The 20,344-nt window shown below is 42.2% G+C and overlaps 1 protein-coding gene across 1 annotated transcript; it reads left to right on the forward strand.

The window, feature by feature from the left end:
• The first annotated feature begins 290 nt into the window (after positions 1-290).
• Positions 291-19,060, forward strand: CCDC80 (coiled-coil domain containing 80). The gene is made up of 8 exons (XM_010075196.1): positions 291-556; positions 1,065-2,971; positions 6,503-6,659; positions 10,089-10,225; positions 10,853-11,001; positions 14,220-14,323; positions 15,884-15,964; positions 18,675-19,060. Coding segments are annotated over exons 1-8 (2,883 nt in total). The 5' UTR covers positions 291-555; the 3' UTR covers positions 19,022-19,060.
• The last annotated feature ends 1,284 nt before the right edge of the window (positions 19,061-20,344 follow it).

Consider the following 20,344-nt stretch of genomic DNA (forward strand, 5'->3'; position numbering starts at 1 on the left):
ATTTCTGGGACTGCGGCCAGCCAAGAAGGGGAAGAGAAGAAAAGACGAGCCTTTTACAATTTGCTTTTGTTGAAGTGTGGGGAAAGAGAAGTGTCTTTTTTTTCAGCATCACATTCCTGTGTTTTTCTTCAGCCTGGAAAATATATTAATGCTGGTGCTTTCCTCTCTGGAAACAAAGGAGCTAAACGAGACTGAGGAAGCAAGAAGTGGGAAGGAGGCTTGGGAAGTTTAAGAGAGAGACTCGGAGCAGCTGGGATTTCCCTTTTCTTAAATGAAATCCCTGCCTGTGCGGGTAACCGGTAGAGCAAAAAGCCAGACCTGCAGGTAAATGGCGAAGCAGAGATCCCAAAGGAAATTTATGCTAACCTTATCCCGCTTGTCAAGAAGGTGAAGAAGAAAGAAAGTTAAAAGATACACGGGGAGACAGACAGGCTCTGGAACCTGTTGGGCTGCGTAAAGATAAATCACTGGGCAGCAGCAAAGCTGTATGGCATCGGTCTCCTTTTAAAGGAAAAAGACGTGAAACCTTGTCACTGGAAGGGAAACTTTGCTGAGAGTGTAAGTCTCAAGTCAAATTCTTGGCTTTCTGCTCTACGTACCAGACCCTTTCTCTGTGTGTGTTTGCATGTGTGTATGTGAGAGCATGAGAGAGAGACAGAGAGAGAGAGAAGGATGGAGATCACAGTGTCCTTTTGGATAGACGGAATCATGTTACAGATGGATGATCTCATTTTTTGTCAGAAAACGATCCATTTTCTGCTTTTCCAAAAATAACTGTAAACTGCACAAAGCCACCATGGCAGGCACTTTTAAATCACAAAAACTAGCCAGCCTGTGCTTTGCTTTTTTTATCGCTTGCGTAAGATATCATCATACTGTTAACTTCTAACTTTTTCTCTTTCTCCTCCTCCCCTCAAGTGGATTGCATGGCAGGACTGAGGTGTAATTAGCACTTTTAAATCACAAAAACTAGCCAGCTTGTGCTTTGCTTTTTTTATCGCTTGCGTAAGATATCATCATGCTGTTAACTTCTAACTTTTTCTCTTTCTCCTCCTCCCCTCAAGTGGATTGCACAATGAACTGGAGGCCAGCTCTCAGCTTAGCCCTGCTGTGGGCAGCGTCGCTAGTGTGTGGCTCTGAGAAGACAGGGAGGCTAGCGGAGAGAGGAAGCCATGGAGTTAGGAAAATGCCCCTGGCTTACAGGGCTCCAAGCAGCCTCCTGAGAAGGTCTGGAGCATCTCCGAGGAATTTGAGCCCGAATCCCCAACACCCTGTCACCAAGAGGGATTCTTCAGCACCTCCAAAGGCACCTGCCAATCTCCTGCAAAGGGAAGCACGTTCCCAGGCCAGGGGCATGGGGACCAGAACAAGACGTGTACAGAGACTCACAGCTGCAGCCAAATACTCCAAGTCCAAGATGATTAAGGATGAAGGGATATCCTCTGCCTCACAGTCACGAGTGGTACGCTTCCCTTCAGGGTCAAGTTCTCCCAATGTCCTGGCCAGCTTTGCTGGGAAAAATCGTGTGTGGGTCATTTCTGCCCCCCATGCCTCTGAGGGCTACTACCGGCTCATGATGAGCCTGCTGAAAAACGATGTTTACTGCGAACTGGCTGAGAGGCACATCCAGCAGATTGTGTTGTTCCATGAAGAAGGGGAAGAAGGGGGGAAAGTCAGAAGGATAACCAACGAAGGCAAAATCCTGGAGCAGCCACTAGATCCTGCCCTCATACCTAAGCTCATGAGCTTTCTGAAACTGGAGAAGGGGAAATTTGGCATGGTGCTGTTGAAGAAAACTCTGCAGGTGGAGGAAAGGTATCCTTATCCAGTCAGACTAGAGGCCATGTACGAAGTTATTGATCAGAGCCCCATCAGAAAAATTGAGAAGATGAGGCAGAAGGGCTTCATCCAGGCTTGCAAAGCAGCTGGGGTGGAGGGACAAGTGGTTGAGGAAGGCAATAATGGGGGAAGCACCCAGCCTACCCCTGATGGTGGACGTGTCCAGGTGTCAGCAAGGAAGGAAGAGACAAGGAGGAGCAATAATCAGCCAACGAGGACCAAAACTGTGAGGAAACCAATGACAACCACAGTGGCCACTCCTCTGCCTACAGTAAGGACCACCACCCTCCCTCCCACCACCACAACTACCCGTGCCACCACCCGCGCAGTGACAGCAGCAAGCCGGTCTACAACAACAACTACACCCCTCCCCACCACGCAGAGAACCTGGACCACAAAGTCACATTCCACCACAGAGTACCACAGGCTGCCACTAGCCCCCGATGCCACCACACCACGAGTCATAGCCTCTGAAGATTTCTACTCTCCTTCATGGAAGGCAAACCGCAGGGACCGGCAGCGCGGCCACCCAGAGAAACACTCAGAGGCCACAAGGAAGCCAAGTAAATCTTCCCGCTATGACAGTTTCACAGAAGTCCCAACACCTCCCTCAATGCACTATACAAAGGCAAATGTGGGTAGATTTACAGATAACCGAACAGACAGGAAGGACTATAACCACAGGGACCTGAATGTCACACCAGGGCAACACAAACCGACTAAGACTAAACCACCAAAAAAGAAGGCCCAAGAAAAGATACTGAGCAATGAATATGAACATAAATACGACCTGAGCAAGCCTGCTAGTTCCCATTTAGAAGAAGAGATTGGAACAGGAAATATTCCCCCAAAGAAAGGAAAAGAATCAAAGAAGCATGAGCGAATGGATAAACCTGAGAAGAAGAAGAAGAAGGACAGACCTGACAAGCTGCAGAAGAGTGAGAAGCAGTCCAAGAAGGACAAAGCTGAGAAAAAGAGCAGGCAGGACAAAGACCGTAGCAAGAAGAACAAGAAGGGGAGCAGGACTGAGAATGAGGATTTCCCCAAACCCAACAAGAAGCCTTTCCTACAGCCTCCCAGGAAATTGGTGACTGACCTCCTGGAATATTTTGAAGGCAAAAGGCGGCTCATTGTAAGTAACTCATTCTTCTGAATGAAGTCATAGCTCTGTCGTAGTAGGAATATGCAGAACAGAAAGTTGATGGTGGTTTTGTATTATTCTTTTTTGGTGCTTTTGTTTAAGAGCTAAAATTTCTAGACCCAAATGATAATTTCCAACAGGGAAGGTTTCGCAGCCTCATGTTGGAAATCTTACATGCAGTATGAACACCAGTCAGCCAGGAATTAGTCTAAAACCTCTTCCCAGTCACTTCCATGAGCCACCATATAGCCATCAGAGTATGTCCTTTCCAGTGGATATGTAGGTGTCAGGATCTGTATATTTATGATTGATAAAATGAAGTTCCAGTGTGGATTATAACCATTCATTGCTTTAGGGTACTTGCCAACGTTACCACATTTCGATGCTCAGCATATCCTGCCAGCTGGCACACCTGTTTTATATTGGTGCTGGTGTCCTAAAACTGTAAAGCAAGCCAGGTGGCTTGGCAGTACTAGTGCACGTCTGACTGAGGATATATGCACACAGGCGTGTGATCAGATGCCCTGAAGTAGGATTGTTACATTTGCTATTCTTTCTGATGGGAATTTTGCATTCAGATCTCCTAGTCATCTTCAGAGATCCTGTGCAAACTTTATTTTGCTTTGGTTTTTTCCCCTGCTGTTTTTATTAAACTACACCACTATGGTAAGTTTTCAAGTCTGTGAAACTCAGCATGCTCTGGAGTTACTTGTCCCAGGCTTTAATAGCGTTGTATGTTTTTCCAACTACTTATCTAAAAAAACACTTCACCTGGGACAGGAAACAGTTTTAGCTGTAGTACAAATGTTTTTTCTGGCAGATGGCACATACCCTGAAAGGTACACTTTGAAAAACAGTTCTTCAAAAATATTATTGTGGGAGCTGGCTTCTTGCAACTATTCCACTGCAAGCTGGCCTGCTTCACAGTTATTGTCCCATAGTCAGTATCACAAACATAGCTTTCATGCCACATATTCCAATACAAATAGCTAAGATGCCAAGCTAAGATTTCAGCCATTGGAATTTAATTAATCATTCTGCTGATGATTAATTAAATTACAGATCTGAGCAGAAGCCAACTTTCTTCTCCCCCTCCCCATTCTTTCACCTGTAGGGGCTGTGCAGAGCTATCAGACTTGCATTCCAGACCATGTTGGAAGTGGAGAAAAGTAATATATTTGAAAAATTTGAACTTGACTGAATTTTTCAAATAATTCCTGTTAGTTACTTGTTAAGTAATACTTAGCCAAAGGAAAAGCTCAAAGAGAGAAACTGCACAGAAGTTTGTGATCTCTGAAACTTGGTCATATATCTCAACATTGCGGCTTCCAAGAATATGCGTAGCATCAGGACAAATGAAAACAAAATTGAAAAAAGAGACAAAAGCAGAGCTCAGAGATGTCAGGCTGCTAATTCATTACATGAACACAGTCCTGGCAACTTAAAGACTGGTCTGAAATTTGAACCTTCTGATACTAGGCCACCTCTCAGCTAGATCTCCAAGAGTTGCACAATCTCAGGCTGTCAGGCCAAAACTCACTGAAGACAAATGATTATGCCACGCTGCACTTCACTTTTCCAGTATCTATCCTCAGCCTGCTTACCCTGAAGTTTGAGGTTTGAACTGGTCGTCAGTAAAAGCAGTGGCTGAACTCTGCTATCTCTTTCCCATGCATGGCACATGTGGAAAGCAAAGAACTTATCAAGCTTCTTTGAATCCACGCACATGTCTATTTTCATCCCTTCTGATCAAACTGTTCAGTTCCCTTAGGGTCAGTCGTTCCAGCTGGATGAACTCTGCCATTCATGAGTTTTCAAACTCCCTCTCTGGAGAACTAGCCCGCACTGCTTCAGAAGTGGCTCTATTGATTTGCTATACTTTTGTCTTTCAGACACTTTCACAGACTGGCTCCTAAGGACATTGTTTCAGTCCTCTCCCAAAAGTCTTTTGAGAGAGACATGGGGTTTTAAGTCCTACATATCATTAAGAATTTCAGATTGCAGGTTTCAGTGCGAAGTTCAAACATCCAGGACTTTGAAGGCTACTTTGGGTTAAGTTCAATTAATGACAAAAACAGGACCCAGCTGCAGGAACTGAAAAAAATATATGGGCTTTGAGCCCTGCAGCCCCACTTCTCTATAGGGGGGGTTATTATTGCAGTCTTACTAATGTTGAGAAGTCTTGGCTTAGTGAGTTTGGATTTTTTGTTTATTTCTCTGTCACGATAAAATGTAGACAGACAGTTTATATATGACTCCATTTATACCCACACGCACATATATGCACCTGCACATACACACACATGCATGCAAATACAGAGAGTGTATATACTGTCTGGGTTAAAAGAGTCCTAGCATGAAGCTTTAATTTGAAGTTTGTTTTGCCTCTTAAATGTTCCCTGCTTTATTCTACAAGGTTTGATGAAGTAGATCAAATTCAGACTTAACTGTGCGTTCCTGCCTACGGCCTCCAAAACTAGGAGGATGATACAAACCAATGGTCTGGTTTTGACCTCAGTCCTCAAATCCTTTTCATGATCCTTTTTTCATTTGAAGCATTTCTATGCAATTTAAAAGCAACGTGTTGCATGTTATGGCCCAGAAATCAAATCCTCTTTGTGCCTGACTCTCATTCACCTTCATGTCCCAATGCTGTAGTCATGCCAGGGGGCCTTTGCATAAATGAGAGTCAGATCTTATAAGCCTAGAAATGCCTCTTACATTTCAGTACATTGATGAACTGGATTTATAAGAAGTGTATAATAAAAATTAGCCTCCAGGCCCTACAAACTTAAGAAGGCATCTAGAAGATGATTGCACCTGTCACAGACTGAAGCATAAGTTTGCAATTGAAGGATTCTGGTGATTATTTATGACCTTGAATCATAAAATTTGGATCCATATTTCATCCCAGTCACCAATGTTGTGTGCTTTAAACTTATTTTCATATAAGGTCACAGCAGCCTTAGCAAGTTTTCAAGTTCTTCTTATATGGCTATCAGTGACATAAGTATTCATGTAGCCCTAGTTGTCCTCACCCCTTGACAGTCAAAACAGCCCTCAGGAGCCCTGCCTGGACCATGGGATGAGGTCAGAGTGGCAGCCGTGTTCCCAGTGGTCCCACTGTGAGTGAGTGGGGGGAATCCTAGATTCATGGCACCATTGAAGGCTGTGAGAGAGACCTGGTGGGACTGGCAGGGCAAGGGATAATAGGAAAGTACGTATTTTTCTGTAAAATCCGATGCCATTTCTTCTTTTCTGGAGAGGTAGTAGAGAAGCTGATGCCACCAGCTGGCCATGTTTCCTAGGGTTTTCCTGTGGCTGGCTGAAAACCTTTGGGTCAGGCCTGACCCTAAAGGTACACTCCAACCACAAATAAATAAAATAAGGCTACAGAGCTGCCAACAGCTCCATGGAAAAGACAGCCCAGTTTGCAGACAGTGCCTTGTTCTCCTTCAGTAAAATACTCACCTGCTTCATTCCTTATACTAAACAAGCTCTTTTGTCTCTGCCACCAACCAGCTCATCACAACCCCCAAGGCGGACAACACCATGTATGTACAACAGCGAGACGAATACCTGGAGAGCTTCTGCAAGATGGCAACGAGGAAGATCTCGGTCATTACAATTTTTGGCACCATGAACAACAGCAGCATGAAAATTGATCACTTCCAGCTAGGTTCTTTTTTTTTAATAATTTATTTCCATCTCATGGGCACAATACAGATAGCAAAGGAAGAAATGTCCCCATCTTGGGTCAAGATCTGAGCAAGATCATTTGCTGTGGTCCTTTCAAACCCATTTCTCCTCCTTCCATGCCAGCTACCCCCCTTTAGTGTTTACATAAGTGTCTCTGGTATTTTCCATGTTCAGTCTTCCAGTGCTGTAACTTGAGCACCTTCAGCATTCTTTGTGGGAATTCTTAAAGCTAATAAAACAGTGGAACAGTGAAAAGGCAGAAAAATGTGATGAGGGCATGGGACAGAAAGAGGAAATTAGGCTCAGCTCTACCAATATCTTGAACACCAACCTCACTGTCTAACCAAACGGCTGCCCTAATACAATGCCTCCCCACCCTTGGTTTTTGCAGGACATCAGCCACAGGTGGCTTGATACTGGCTATCATGTTTTAAACATTGCTTAAAGAAACTGGCTGCTGTCATGAAGGAGAGCACATTGGGGGCATGAAATACTGAAAGGAACTGTTTGAGATTATATTCAAAACTTGGCCCAAGTTAATCCTATTTTGAAGTCCAACATCCTTAACTCCACCTTCTGCCATACAACATTTTCTCATGCCTTTGCATTCCTCACAAGGTCATGGAAAAAAGCTTCATTTTTCAGGGGCATGCACTGGCTAAACCCAGGACAGAGAGAAACGTGCTAGTTAGACCCCTTGCTATGAGTTCCTTTCCTTCCCAGGATCAGCTCTCCTAGGCTTAAGAGCTGATTTTGATATGTTCATAAAGTGAGTATTCTCCTCCACAGTAAGGGGAGGTCCAGGCGCATTTTCCCCTCTCTACTGGTACACAGTTAATAATTTAGAAGATTTCAATCACAGCATCTGGGTAAGGACACCCTTACAAATTTGCACCAGCATACCTGATATTAAAAGTTTTACTATTTGAAGTCCTATCACCTCTCTTTACCCATAAAGCAAAATACCCACCAGTGTGACTGCTTATTGCTGACTATTGCAAAGGGGTTCATCTCACTGAAGCCGGAGGCTTTGGAGGCACTAGAAATCAGACTGTGAAGGAGTTGAAAAGTAGCTCATTCAGCCATATTTAGTACCACCTTCTTTACATACAGAGTTCCCATATAGACAGGTGACACTGGGCATCCATCTTGCTTAGTCAGCTTTGAAACAACTGTGTCAGTGTTCAGGTCCTGGTGAAGCACCCACCAAAGCCAGTGAGAACCTTTCCTTTCATTAACAGTAGGGTTTGGACAAAGACTTCAGGTTCCAGTCCAGCAAAGCACTTAAGCTTATGTGTCTCTTGAATCATATAAACAATCTCACTGCTGCCTGCCTCTGAAGGTTAACACCACCATGAATCCTTTCCTAGACATAGGAAAAGAAATAGTATAAAAGCTGCTAGTTCTGCTTATAAGTCCACCACGTTTCCTCTGGAAGTTCATCTGGTTTTACCAGACCTTGGGAAGAGATGTCTGATGGAACAGAAAGCTCAGGACCACACCAGCTCTAGGGTATTTCAGGTCTGGCATACACAGGCCAGAAGATCACAGATTTAGGTCTGGCTTCCATCTGTGCCTCTACTACTCTCAGAGGGAGAAGGTCTAGTGGGAGCCTCGTGTCCCTGAATGACAGTGAGTCACAAATCTGCCAGACTGTCCATTTGTGCACCTCCTTGAAAAAACTGGAGCCGTACAGGATTTTCCACATCAGACCAAGGTTACTCAAGGTCATTTTCTGTGTACCTAGACCCATCTGCCTGTCAGTGGACTGTTTAGGATTATATTTAGCTCTAGTCTGGCTAATAAACAGACATTCACTCTGACATAGACCATACTCTTTCAGCCTGTTCCAAACTTAACCTACTTAACCTACACCCAAACTTTCCCCAAACCACACAAGTGTATGTAACAGCTAAATTCTCACAGGACGAATTAACTTGTTGAAGAAAAGCAGGTGACTTAGAAGGGTGTAAGTTAAACCTTAGACAAAGTTCACCTTACATTTTTGCCCAAAGCACCAAATCCTGAGCTTTTAAAAACGTTTGAATAATACAGAGGTCTTTCTGTTCTACCTCCCCGTCTCCTCTACTGTTCCTGCTTGCATGGCCTTGTCATGGCTCACTCTGTCAGCACCAGACGCAACTAAAGTTCCTAAGAAACATTTAGTTCACAGTATTTATGCTGTAGTGAGAAGCGTTAGCACCCAGCATGATGAGGTCTACCTGCATCTTGGGACTGAAATACAAATGACAACAGAAAAGTCCACAGAAATGACTTTTCACTTGAAATGTCAAACGCATTTAGAAGTAGTCAATGAAAGAGAGCTCATCAACACTGTCTGGCCAAGATTAGCTCACACTGAAACCAAAGAGTGTTTCCCGGTTTCCCACTGGAATGACACAAATGCTGAGTGTCACTGCAGAGGTCTTCTCTTCACCTTGAGTTAGCCACGTGGTCTCTTTTCTCCAGCTCATGGGAACAGGGCTTTAGTCAACTAAGCACCAGCCCCAGTCTACCCACTTTACAATTATTTCAGCCTGTCCAGCTGCTAACGATGGATGGAGAAAAGTTTCCACACTTTCAGTGACCTTTCCGGAAAGAGCAAAGAGAGTGAGGACTTTGCAGGTAGCAGCAGACTGTCTCAACTCCCATCGTTCTTCATGCTGATCCCAGATGTCTTTTATGATGGGAAAGTCAGGGACCAGTAGGGAATGGGAAAGAGGAGATTAGATTTTTTTTTTTCCCTTAGAAATCACTTCTAAGTTTGAGAAATGAACATCAGCAATCAGATGAAGGAGGAGTGCCACAGCAGGGTATATAGAGAGAGCTGAAGAGTGAGATTCAAGACACATTAAGCAGTTTCTGGTTTCTTGTAGTCACTAAACCTCCCACATGATTTTTTTAAGACTGGAAAGGTTAACTCTAGTGGCCTGGCCAATCTCAAGCTGTTCTAGCTATATTCTACTGACCCAAATTCTCTATACTGTTTCATTTGGGTATGGTGCTTTCCAGCTTCTGTCCTAAATTGTTGAACAGTTTCTCTTTTCTATTCCAGAAGTGGTTGCATTTCAGGAGCTTGTGAAATGATTAGTACATGTATAAGCATATTAAAAAAAATCTAAAAGATCTTTCCAGAAAAGAGCAGGCAACCAAGATTTTTCAAAAGCAAGTAGAAATGTTGAATACTGAAGTGTATGTGCCCCAGGACAGACTGATTTTCAGAAAATACTGGGATTGAAAACTGGACAGCTAAAAGCCACAGTGCAATACTGATGTTTTTTAATATCTTGCCTATGCAGCAGGAAGAGGGTTTCTGGGAAATAAATTTCCCATTTTCTTTCAAGGTGAAATTAAACGTAGAGTGCTGTGTGATTCCATGACTATTTTTATTTCTTTGTCTCACCTTAAGATAATGAAAAGCCCATGAAAGTGATAGAGGATGAAGATCTTGTGGACCAGCAGCTCATCAGTGAGTTGAGGAAAGAGTACGGAATGACCTACAATGACTTCTTCATGGTGCTGACGGACATTGACATGAAGGTCAAGGTGAGGGGTTTGACTCTGAAATAAAAGACATTGGAAAAATACGAAAAATTGAAAAAAATTAGGAAATTACACTACTGGCTTGCACGTGAAGCACATAAGCAACCAATGCAGGACTTGGTCATTGCTGAAGGACAAGAAAAAGGACAGTAAGAGAAATTTTCAGGAATTAAGTAGCTGTCTTCATTTTCTGCAGTTTAGGGGATTCTGGGAATTGTGGGTTTCTGCCAGGATGGTGAGCTGACACCACAGGAACAGGACCACCCTCTGGCAGGGGTTTTAATGTAGTACCTGGTATTCTAAAACATACTTTGTCCACTCAACAGGATGACAACACATTGCATGGACAATGCTCTAGTTGAACAGCCTTACAAAAGAATATAATGCAAATTTGTTGCCTGCAATGGCCTGGCCTTATCACATTGGGCAAATATTGAAAATATGCCACTTCTAAAGAGCAGTTTGACTGCAAAACCAATATTTTCCATGGTTTCTGATCTGGTTTAGGCCATGTTACCTGTGTGTAAACAGGAATACCTTAATCTATATATATCCTACAGTGCTGTGATACACACAGAAAGACTGCTAATATGTGCATCCTTTTATCCATCTCTTCTTTTTTCTTAACAGCAATACTATGAAGTACCCATAGCAATGAAGTCTGTGTTTGATTTGATCGACACCTTCCAGTCACGAATTAAGGACATGGAAAGACAGAAAAAAGAGGGCATTGTCTGCAAAGAAGATAAGAAGCAATCCCTTGAGAGCTTCTTATCCAGGTATTACTCTCTGTTCTTATCTGCTGCTAGTTCGAATAATTATTGTCTTATTGGAAAATACCCACCCAACCATTTCTGTGGTTTTTTAATATAGACTTCTCAGTATCTACAGTGTCAAGCAAATACAGAGATCTAGGCATAGCTGCATGCAGTCTTGTGCAGAGCACTGGAAGTCAGGATGCATGTTGGGCTTCCTGACTGACTGCACATTCTTTGGACACTAACTTTCCGTACCTCAGTTCCCCCATCATGACATGGAGACAGTAACACTGATTTGCATTAGAAGAGCAAATAAGGATTCATTCACAGATGTTAGCTCAGTGTTTTGAACATATGAAGCACAGTGTTTATGTGTTTCAATCATCAACCATCACAATCTCATTAATCCCATACTAATCCCTTCCATGTAGCTCAAATAAGTGATTAATTCACTGTAACTTCCTTCTTATCCTGCTTGAGATAACAGTTGGTCTTTGCCAGTATTAGTCATGCATATTATTTAAAGTCTTGTAGATGTCTCTTGTGAAACATTTGAGGGACCTTCTGCAGAAAGACAGTTTTGTTTATGCAATCTCTATCTGCCATGTTACTGCTCTAATGTATGAGACCTAAATTCCAGGCAATAAACATGTATGGACTGTGGGAATTCATATCCACAGAAGAGCTGTGAAGCTATAGCCCTCTATGTTACAGGATAATTTTACATGAAATTGGGGCTACACCATCGCTCTAGGCTTTACCTGTTACTACTGCATCCTTCTCACCTACTAAGAGAATCCATGGGAATACACTGTTAATGCCAGATGGCTACAAAAATAACTGAGGTGGCATGATGGATTAAGACTTGAAGGGGAAAGGAGAAACAAGTAAATGAATAGGTTGTTGATTCACAAACATTTTAAAATTCGATGGCCACTTCAACAGAAAGAGAACCTTTAACAAGATCCACCCCACCCACCTCGCCACCTCCTGTTTAGGTCTCAGTGATTCATCCTCAAGACCACCAAGAAGAACCACAGTTTGGAACTGGCTGTCCAAGACAAGAAAGAGCTTGTATGCTGGAAAGTGACAGGCCCCAAATCCTTCTTTGCTTGCAAACATCCCTAGTAATAAACACACATAAGAAAAACAGGCAGGAAAAATGCAGAATGTTGCATCTATAAACAGAACAACCGCTGCACAAAATGCATTTGTTGTCTCTGAAACAAGCATCAGGCTTTAAATATTGAGTGCACATCACTAGCCACGTTAACTGGTCAGATTTCCAGCAAGATTCATTCCAGCTTTCTCCAAGATTATCTTCCCAGCTGAACAAGAGCCCTGGTGTTGACAAGTCTCCCAGTTATAATAATGGAAATATTGTTCTTAACAAGCCTGGTTGGTGTGAAAGGAGACCATGAGAGCCAGAGCTGGCTTGAGTAGTGCGTAAAAGCCACATGTATCAGAAGAAGATCCTTGAGTTTGCGGGGAGGAGTCCCCCCTGGCACTGGCTGTGCTGCTCTCTGGGCCCACAAACAAGAATGGGATGCAAAATAGGTAGAAGAGGAAGAAAGGATGCACATAGGGAATGGTCTGGCAGATTTGTCAGGGAAGGAGTATTGGCCTGTGGCTTCTGATGTCAGAAATAAGGCATAAATCTGTGCATTAGTAATGGTGAACTAACAGCTGTGAAGGACCAACAATGAGTTTCTCTGTAAGATGTAACCCCAGACAAGCACAGCAGGTATAGGCATTACCTGCAGCAAGGGAATAAACAGCTTGAGTACCCTTCGGCTCTGGGCATCTCCAAAGGAGATACTTAAAAAGCAATAAGGAATTAGAGTATCTTAAAGCAACTCACAGATAAGATTCCATCTTGATTTATGTCCTAGGCAAAATATGATTGAACGTTTACATTCTCAGTCATTGTTTGTAGTTAGTCAGGTGCTTTTGCTATAGAAAATATCACAAAGATTATTTTTTCCCCATTTTCAGAATAACATGAAATTTCCCTGCTTTTCTTCGCGTTGTATATGTGATTCTTAATGCTTCTCATTCCTATTCACATACCCGTATACACATGCTTGTGTCTCTTTGCTGTTCCTCCTGGGCAAGATTAAATTTGGAGAGCTTTACTTTTCAAGGATTTACTTTTTTAATTATAAAAATACACACAGTATCAGTCTGCCAACAAGACAAAGACATCATCATCCCCCGTTCTTTCAGCAGCTTATTCTGTGACTTAGAGCAAGTCCCACCACACTTTCTGCTTCTCTCGAGTGGAACAGAATTGACCCACTACATTAGCCTTTATTTTGGGATCTTCACATGGTGCTGCAGAAAGGCAGGCTATTATTATAACAGAGTCACATCTGCATCCATTTAAAAGATCATTTCCTGCTATAAAAATATCCCTGCAGCTTTGCAAATTCCTTTAAATCTGATCTATTTAGGTTTAATGGAGAAGTACCTTTACTCAAAAAAATGGGTTGTTTGGAGAGTATTATGAGCCCCTATAGTCAGAATTTTTAAAGGTCTCAAGTGTCCTTATGGCATTGCCTTTCTTTAAGAAGACAAGAGAAGGTGCTCCTTGTGCAAAAGTTTGATTAGATGGGCCATCCCATGTTAAAAAAAAAAAAATCCAAGATGCCTCATGCATGCCTTATACAGCCACAGGCTCATGCAGCCACACACAGACAAACAAGCTCAGATTTAAAGCCATGTTAAAGGTATTTTGAGTAAGCGTGGTATAGAAGAAAAAGAGGTCAGTGAGTATTTACACAGAAGTATGAGTTATGTCTGAAATGAAGATACACCCTAATTCTCAGACAGCCCTTGGACGGCAAAATAGCTGCAGTTCCAGCAGTGGTGAATGACGTAAAATCTAAATGCTTAGTGAGGAATTCTACAGGAATCTTTCTTTCCCTTGCATATACACTTCTCAGTATTGTTATAACTACTGAAGGGGGGTTTGAGCAAAGACTGTAAGCTTTGCAGCATTTGTTTGGTGAAGCAGCAAAACTGCAGATGTTTCTTTGAGAGTTTTTGAAGTTGTAAAATTCAAAACAGGCTTTGTCATCTCCCAGTGATGGATAGAACTGGGAAAATTTCCCATCCAGCTGTTACTTAAAAGTTGTGAGAGGTATGACGTATCTCAGCTTAGAGAGAAAAAAAAAAAATGCTGAGAGGACTCGAGTCACTTGTTATGACTGCCCTGTTGCACTCTTTTCTCTCTCCAGGTTCCGATGGAGAAGGCGGCTGGTGGTGATCTCTGCTCCCAGTGACGAGGACTGGGCTTATTCCCAGCAGCTTGCTGCTCTCAGTGGACAAGCCTGCAATTTTGGTGAGTCCAAAGAAATTACACTCTTGCTCCCCAAAACCACATCCTTCCTGGTGATGTGATGGATTCCTTTGCTCAAGTCTTAACCTAGACAGTCTGAGTTGTCTGATGACTGAAAAGTTTGCTGTAGCTACTCCAAATCCAAATGGAAATGGTTGTGCTAAGCAAGTCGTACAGCACACCCTAACAGCTAAGCAGCGAAATGAAGTGTTCCCTGGAATCATTTGCATGAGACAGAAAAGGTTAGCACTCCAAAGCCTCTCTTTTGGCTTATACTTCAGGAGATCAATAGCATTTTCTTTTTCTTATTGCACAACTTAGTGACACAGGTACAATGCTTTGGGAAGGGCAGATCCTCTTACATCCAGCTCAGAACTGGGTCAGCTATCAGGGAGATGCATGGACATCAGGTTTTTTTCTTTTCTTTCCTGCTTCATTACCAAAGCCTGTAAAAATATTAATGGAAGACGCTTCAACCCAATAAGGACCCTCCCAGCCTCCTAACTAGGTACTTAAGATCCAACTACACAGTCAGCGGAGAGGGATGCGCTCCTCCAAGAGGCAATTAAGATCAAGACCCAGAAACGCCCATCTCTCTTTCCATTATGAAGCCCAAAGAGACTTACTCCTTAACTTAGATTCATAGCAACGCAAGTACTATACAGGGCCCAGACTTGACTCCTACAAAAGAAAGAAGCAACTCCCATTCAAAAGCCACTATTTCAATACATTTCAATTATGCCTGAAGGGTGATCTGCACAGTATCACTGTTACACTGTCTGTTTAGTCATAATCACCTGGCTTTCAATCAGAGCATCAGCATCATCTCATCTGGCAGCTACCAAAGTAAACTGACATGGACCACTATAAAATGCTTTCTGAAGAATGAAGTATAACAAAACCAGTTAATTCTCCCCACCCTTTGTTAGGGACAGCTTGAAGGAGATTCAGTGAGTTCCTAAGGCATTTGTCCTCAATGGGTGTTTTAACTAAGTGATATGTTTCCACGCATCTTACCTCCAAGTTGTAAAAACAGCTACACCAAAGATTATACAGATTGTACAGACTCATGTTTCACAAACAAAGAAGTGAATGCCTGTCCTAAGCCACACCCTGCAGCCATTTGGAGTTTAGTTCCCATAAGTTATACCGCCTTTAAATACTTTGTTGCTGTGTGTATGACAAGTAAGAGCTTTTCTAGAGAACAAAACAGTGCAGAGACATTCCGAATTTGGGGAACAGCCTCTGTCATTTACTGGGGTACTTGATGCTTGTATCCCTCTGTTACAGAACCACACCAAATGCTCTTGTCCTTGGGACATTAGCAACAGCTTTTATGCAACTGATACCACATTTATTTGACACACTAGTTTATCACCATGTTTGGGACAGGTGTTGTGACCAGCAGAGACTCCAGAGATATCAGTAACTCTTCTTCCTAGAGGGTTGCTGAGACTGGCCCCTAATTTAGCATGCACAGACTTGTCTGAGTAAACTGAAATCTGCCCAAGAATGAGCATAAAGAACTGGTCTGATCCAAAACCTCCTTAATTTTCTCCACAGGACTGCGCCATATAACTATCCTCAAATTGCTAGGACTTGGAGAAGATATTGGTGGTGTCTTAGAGTTGTATCCAATTAATGGTAAGTGACTGTTTACAATTTCTTCAGCACTACCCATGAAGGACATTACATAGTGCTGAGTGTTTACTTAGTGGGATGAGTATGACTGTTTTTCTCTTTCATTTTGTTTCTTTTAAGAAAAAAGAAGACACAAAAGCAAACCATAAGTTTTCTTGGTGTTCCTGTGCTAAACATTATATAGGTTCTTCAGGACAGAAAAGCCCAAATATCTCACATCTCTATCTCCCACTTATAGATTCAGCCCCAAGTACACTCCTCTGCCTGCCTTGCTGTCAAACACAAAGGGATGTCTGTGCCTTTTACATGCTCAAGAGTTTGCAAAGCTAATAGAACATAGACCCAGCAGCTTCTCTTATATGGGTTCTTCATTAATCTTCATAGAATGGTTTGGGCTGGAAAGGACCTTTTAAAGATCATCTAGTCAAACCCCCCTGCCATGGGCAGGACCCCCTTCTACTAGACCAGGTTGCTCAAAGCCTCATCCAACTTGACCCTGAGCACTTACAGTGATGGCACATCCACCTCTCTGGGCAACCCATTCCAATGTCTCACCAACCTCATCCTAAAAAAACTCTTCCTTATATCCCATCAAAATTTACCCTCTTCCAGTTTAAAACTGTTACCTTTTGTCCTGTCTCTATGGGCTCCAGTAAAAAGTCTTTCTCCATCTTTCTTATAAGCCCCCTTTTACTATTCCGCTTGCATCCCAGCAGGCTACTTCAGGTAGCTATTCTTAAGAGATCTCACGGTCAGGGTACATTTCAAATCCTACCGGTTCCTCTGCTACCTAATCACAATGACTACCTCTATCAATGGAGGGACAGACTGGAAGGAGCTTATTTATGCCACTGCCACTCCTACAGCTCTATACATGAAAGCATCTTAGTCCTTCTACCATATATAGACCTAAGTCCACACCTAAGAAAGAATATGAACCAGGGAAACAGATGTCATACTTCCTTCATCAACACTCTTGCAGCCCCCACTTACTTTTCACTGAAGGACTTCATAACTTTGGTTATAGTTCCTATTGGTTAAGATCAACAGATCTCTTTTCAATTTACTTGTCTCTCTCCCTTTGAATTAATGTTAACTTCCAGCAGGAGTCCTCCTGTGAGAACCTCTACAGATCTGCAAGGTACCTTTTATTTGTATTGAGCATGGCCCCTATGACTTTGTTTGATAACCTTTATCTCCTGTGTAGGGACAACAGGTAAACATCCCTATCCATCCCTGCAGTGACATTCACAACTGTGTAGACCTATCCCAACCCATTTATTTTACAAACTGCAGTCTTAACTTACTTGGTAATTTCTCATACAGAGTTTATTCCAGACCTATGATCAACCTTGTTGCCCTTCTGACTTTTTTTTCCCAGTTCAACCTTTTTTTTTTTTTTTTTTTTTTTCCAGGATGCACACAAACAATAGGTTTCCATAGTGGCATAATACTACTCTGTTTTGTTTTTTATTGTTTTCCTTATGGTTTATAACATATGTTTTGGCTTTTGACCATTACTGAGCACTGAACTAGTCTTTCATGAAACTCCCTTTCACAGGCCTAAGATCTCATTGACAAGTGGTAATGGTCCAGACTTCACCACTTCTTATGTGGAGTTTGCAAAATTTTCACCATGTGCATCATTTTACTTCAGTTTGAATAGAATTTCTTTCATCATTTTATTGACAAGTCACACAGCCTTACAAGTGTCTTCTGCAATGTGTCACAATCATCCTTACAATTCTGAGTATCTCTACATCCTCCGTACAATTCCTCACCACCATGTTTATATCTTACATACATAATTTACAAATACTTTGAACAGTACCAGTCCCAGCACAAACCACCATGGGACTTCACTGGTGACCTCCCTCTACTCTAGGAACTGATCATTCGCCCCCACCTTGTTTCTGCCTTTCAACCAAGCTATCAAAGTTCCATTTGAAGACTTCTGGAAGTCCACATAGCCTGTATCAGCCAGACCACCCTCAGCCACCTGCTTGCTGACCTCCTTCAGAGAACTCAACAAGTTTGTAAGGCAGGATGCCACTTTGTAAGAGCCCTGTTACCAAGCCAACTATGTATATGTCTATGTGTATGTACACACATACATATAGGTGTCCACTGATCCTACTTGTCTTACACTTTCTACTCATTTACCTAGCACAGCCTTCACACTTGCAAGCCTGGAGTTCACCAGATTTGCATTGAACACACATTTTAAAGCAGATATGACATCTACCACATCCCTTATCTTGCATATCATGACAGTTCAAGAGTGAGGCTCTGTATTGCTATTGATGACTGAGCAAATCCATCCTGCAGTTCTTCACACGATCACACTTCAAATCCAATGATTTCTTTCACTGTGACTGTTTTTTAATATATGCCTTCTACCAGTGACCCAAGCTGCAAAGAAGCCAAAGTACATGTGTGTTGGGTGACAAAAAGGTGTGCCACACTCTATTTGCTTCAGCCTACAGAATGAAGTCAAGTTTACTAAACCTAGCAAAACTGTTAAAAATACATCTTTAATTCACAGTAGACAAGTTTCATTTCAGAGACAGGGAATCCTGAACTTGCAATTGGTGAGCATCTTACATTGCCAGCTATTGGGCTGTATTCTCTCATGTTGCTAACTTGCTTGCCTACAAACCATCCTCATTGCCTAAGCAGAATATCAATGCTGGTTTTATGTGATCACTTCTAGGAAGCTCTACGGTAGACCGAGAAGATATCCCAGCTAATTTGGTGAAAGACATTCGAAATTACTTCCAAATTAGCCCAGAATATTTCTCCATGCTTCTAGTTGGGAAAGATGGAAACGTCAAATCCTGGTATCCTTCTCCAATGTGGTCTATGGCAATTGTGTATGATCTGATTGATTCCATGCAGCTTCGGCGACAGGAAATGACAATTCAGCAATCACTCGGCATGCAGTGCCCAGATGATGAGTATGGTGGGTATGGTTACCATAGCTATCACCAGGGATACCAGGAAGGTTACCAAGATGACTACCGTCACCACGGAAGTTACCACCATGGATATCCGTACTGAAAAGAGCAACCTGGCCCCCGACTGCCCCATGTCAGTCTTCTAATAGCTATCCAAGCAATAGGTGGCCAGTTGCAGAAAATCTTCCCAGGACACCTAGATATCCATGCCTCCTTCCTCCACTGTTCCATCAAGGGACTTTGGTCATTTGCCTTCTCAAAAATGCAGAAGTCTTTACAGTGAAGCAATTCAAATCAGTAGTACTGAAGCTTTAAACAATAAAGACTCCTTTATATTTTTAAACCTTTATAAACAAAGGGCATCAGCAGGTGCTGTTTGTATTAAACCAAACAAAACAACCCCACAGCCGCAGTCCATGGACACTACTGTAGGGCAGAACAGAAACTGTCCAACAAATATTGCGATGCTCTTTTTAGTATTTTTTTTCTAAGGAGAAAAAAATAAGCATATTTATTGGAAAGTGCTCACGAAGACAAGCAAAGAATCACACTTCAGGACTTGCCCAGAAAAGGAAAATTTAAGAAAAGCATGCGGCAACAATAAAAGCCTTTTGAAGTACCTTGTCTAAAAAGACAGCATCCCTTCTGCAGTGCATTAACATTGTAATTAGCTGGCCTTATCAATGAAAATAAGAATTTATGGCTATGGCAGTATTTGTTCCAATACAATACAATACAATACAATACAATACAATACAAAGTTCTTAACTACAAAGCTTGCTGCATGGCCATTTATTCTTTTAATTGGGTTCCGTATTCTCTTAGGTCCTGCCAACCGGAGGGTTAAATCCAAGTTAACGAGAGATAAGTGGAAACACCAACTACAGATAGCATTGTCTGAAACACAGAAAACTGAAAAGCATTATTTTCATCAGAAAAAAATGAAAAAATTCTCATTCACATGCACTTCAAGAGCTGTAACTAGCTCTCTATAACAACATTTTTAATTAAACTATTGCTCTCAATTAAAAATTTCCTTCTACCTCTTCTTCTCATGCCCTCCTCCATGAAAAAAAAGTCATCTAGATTAAATGTTTATAAAACTATTTGGGAGTAATTTGATCTGCTACTAAACCAGCTCTGTTTCTGCCACATTTTCTGAAATAGTTTTTTCGCCCTTCTCATTGGTGTCTTTGGGCATTGGATCTGCTGCACCACCCTACTCCTACTGAAATCAGTGGCAGGAACTGCATGCATACCTGTGTTTTCAACAACATTTGGGTTAGATTTCTAAACACTAAAGACCCAGCAGAAAGCTTCAGAAATATCCTGAAATGAAGGTATCATGCAAGCCTTCACAGTGGCACAGTGGTTACCTCTAATGTTGAAGGCCCACCTGACCGGTCACATTTCTTTCTATAATGTG

Source organism: Pterocles gutturalis, unplaced genomic scaffold (assembly GCF_000699245.1).
Source record: "Pterocles gutturalis isolate BGI_N339 unplaced genomic scaffold, ASM69924v1 scaffold11122, whole genome shotgun sequence".
NCBI lineage: Eukaryota > Metazoa > Chordata > Aves > Pterocliformes > Pteroclidae > Pterocles > Pterocles gutturalis.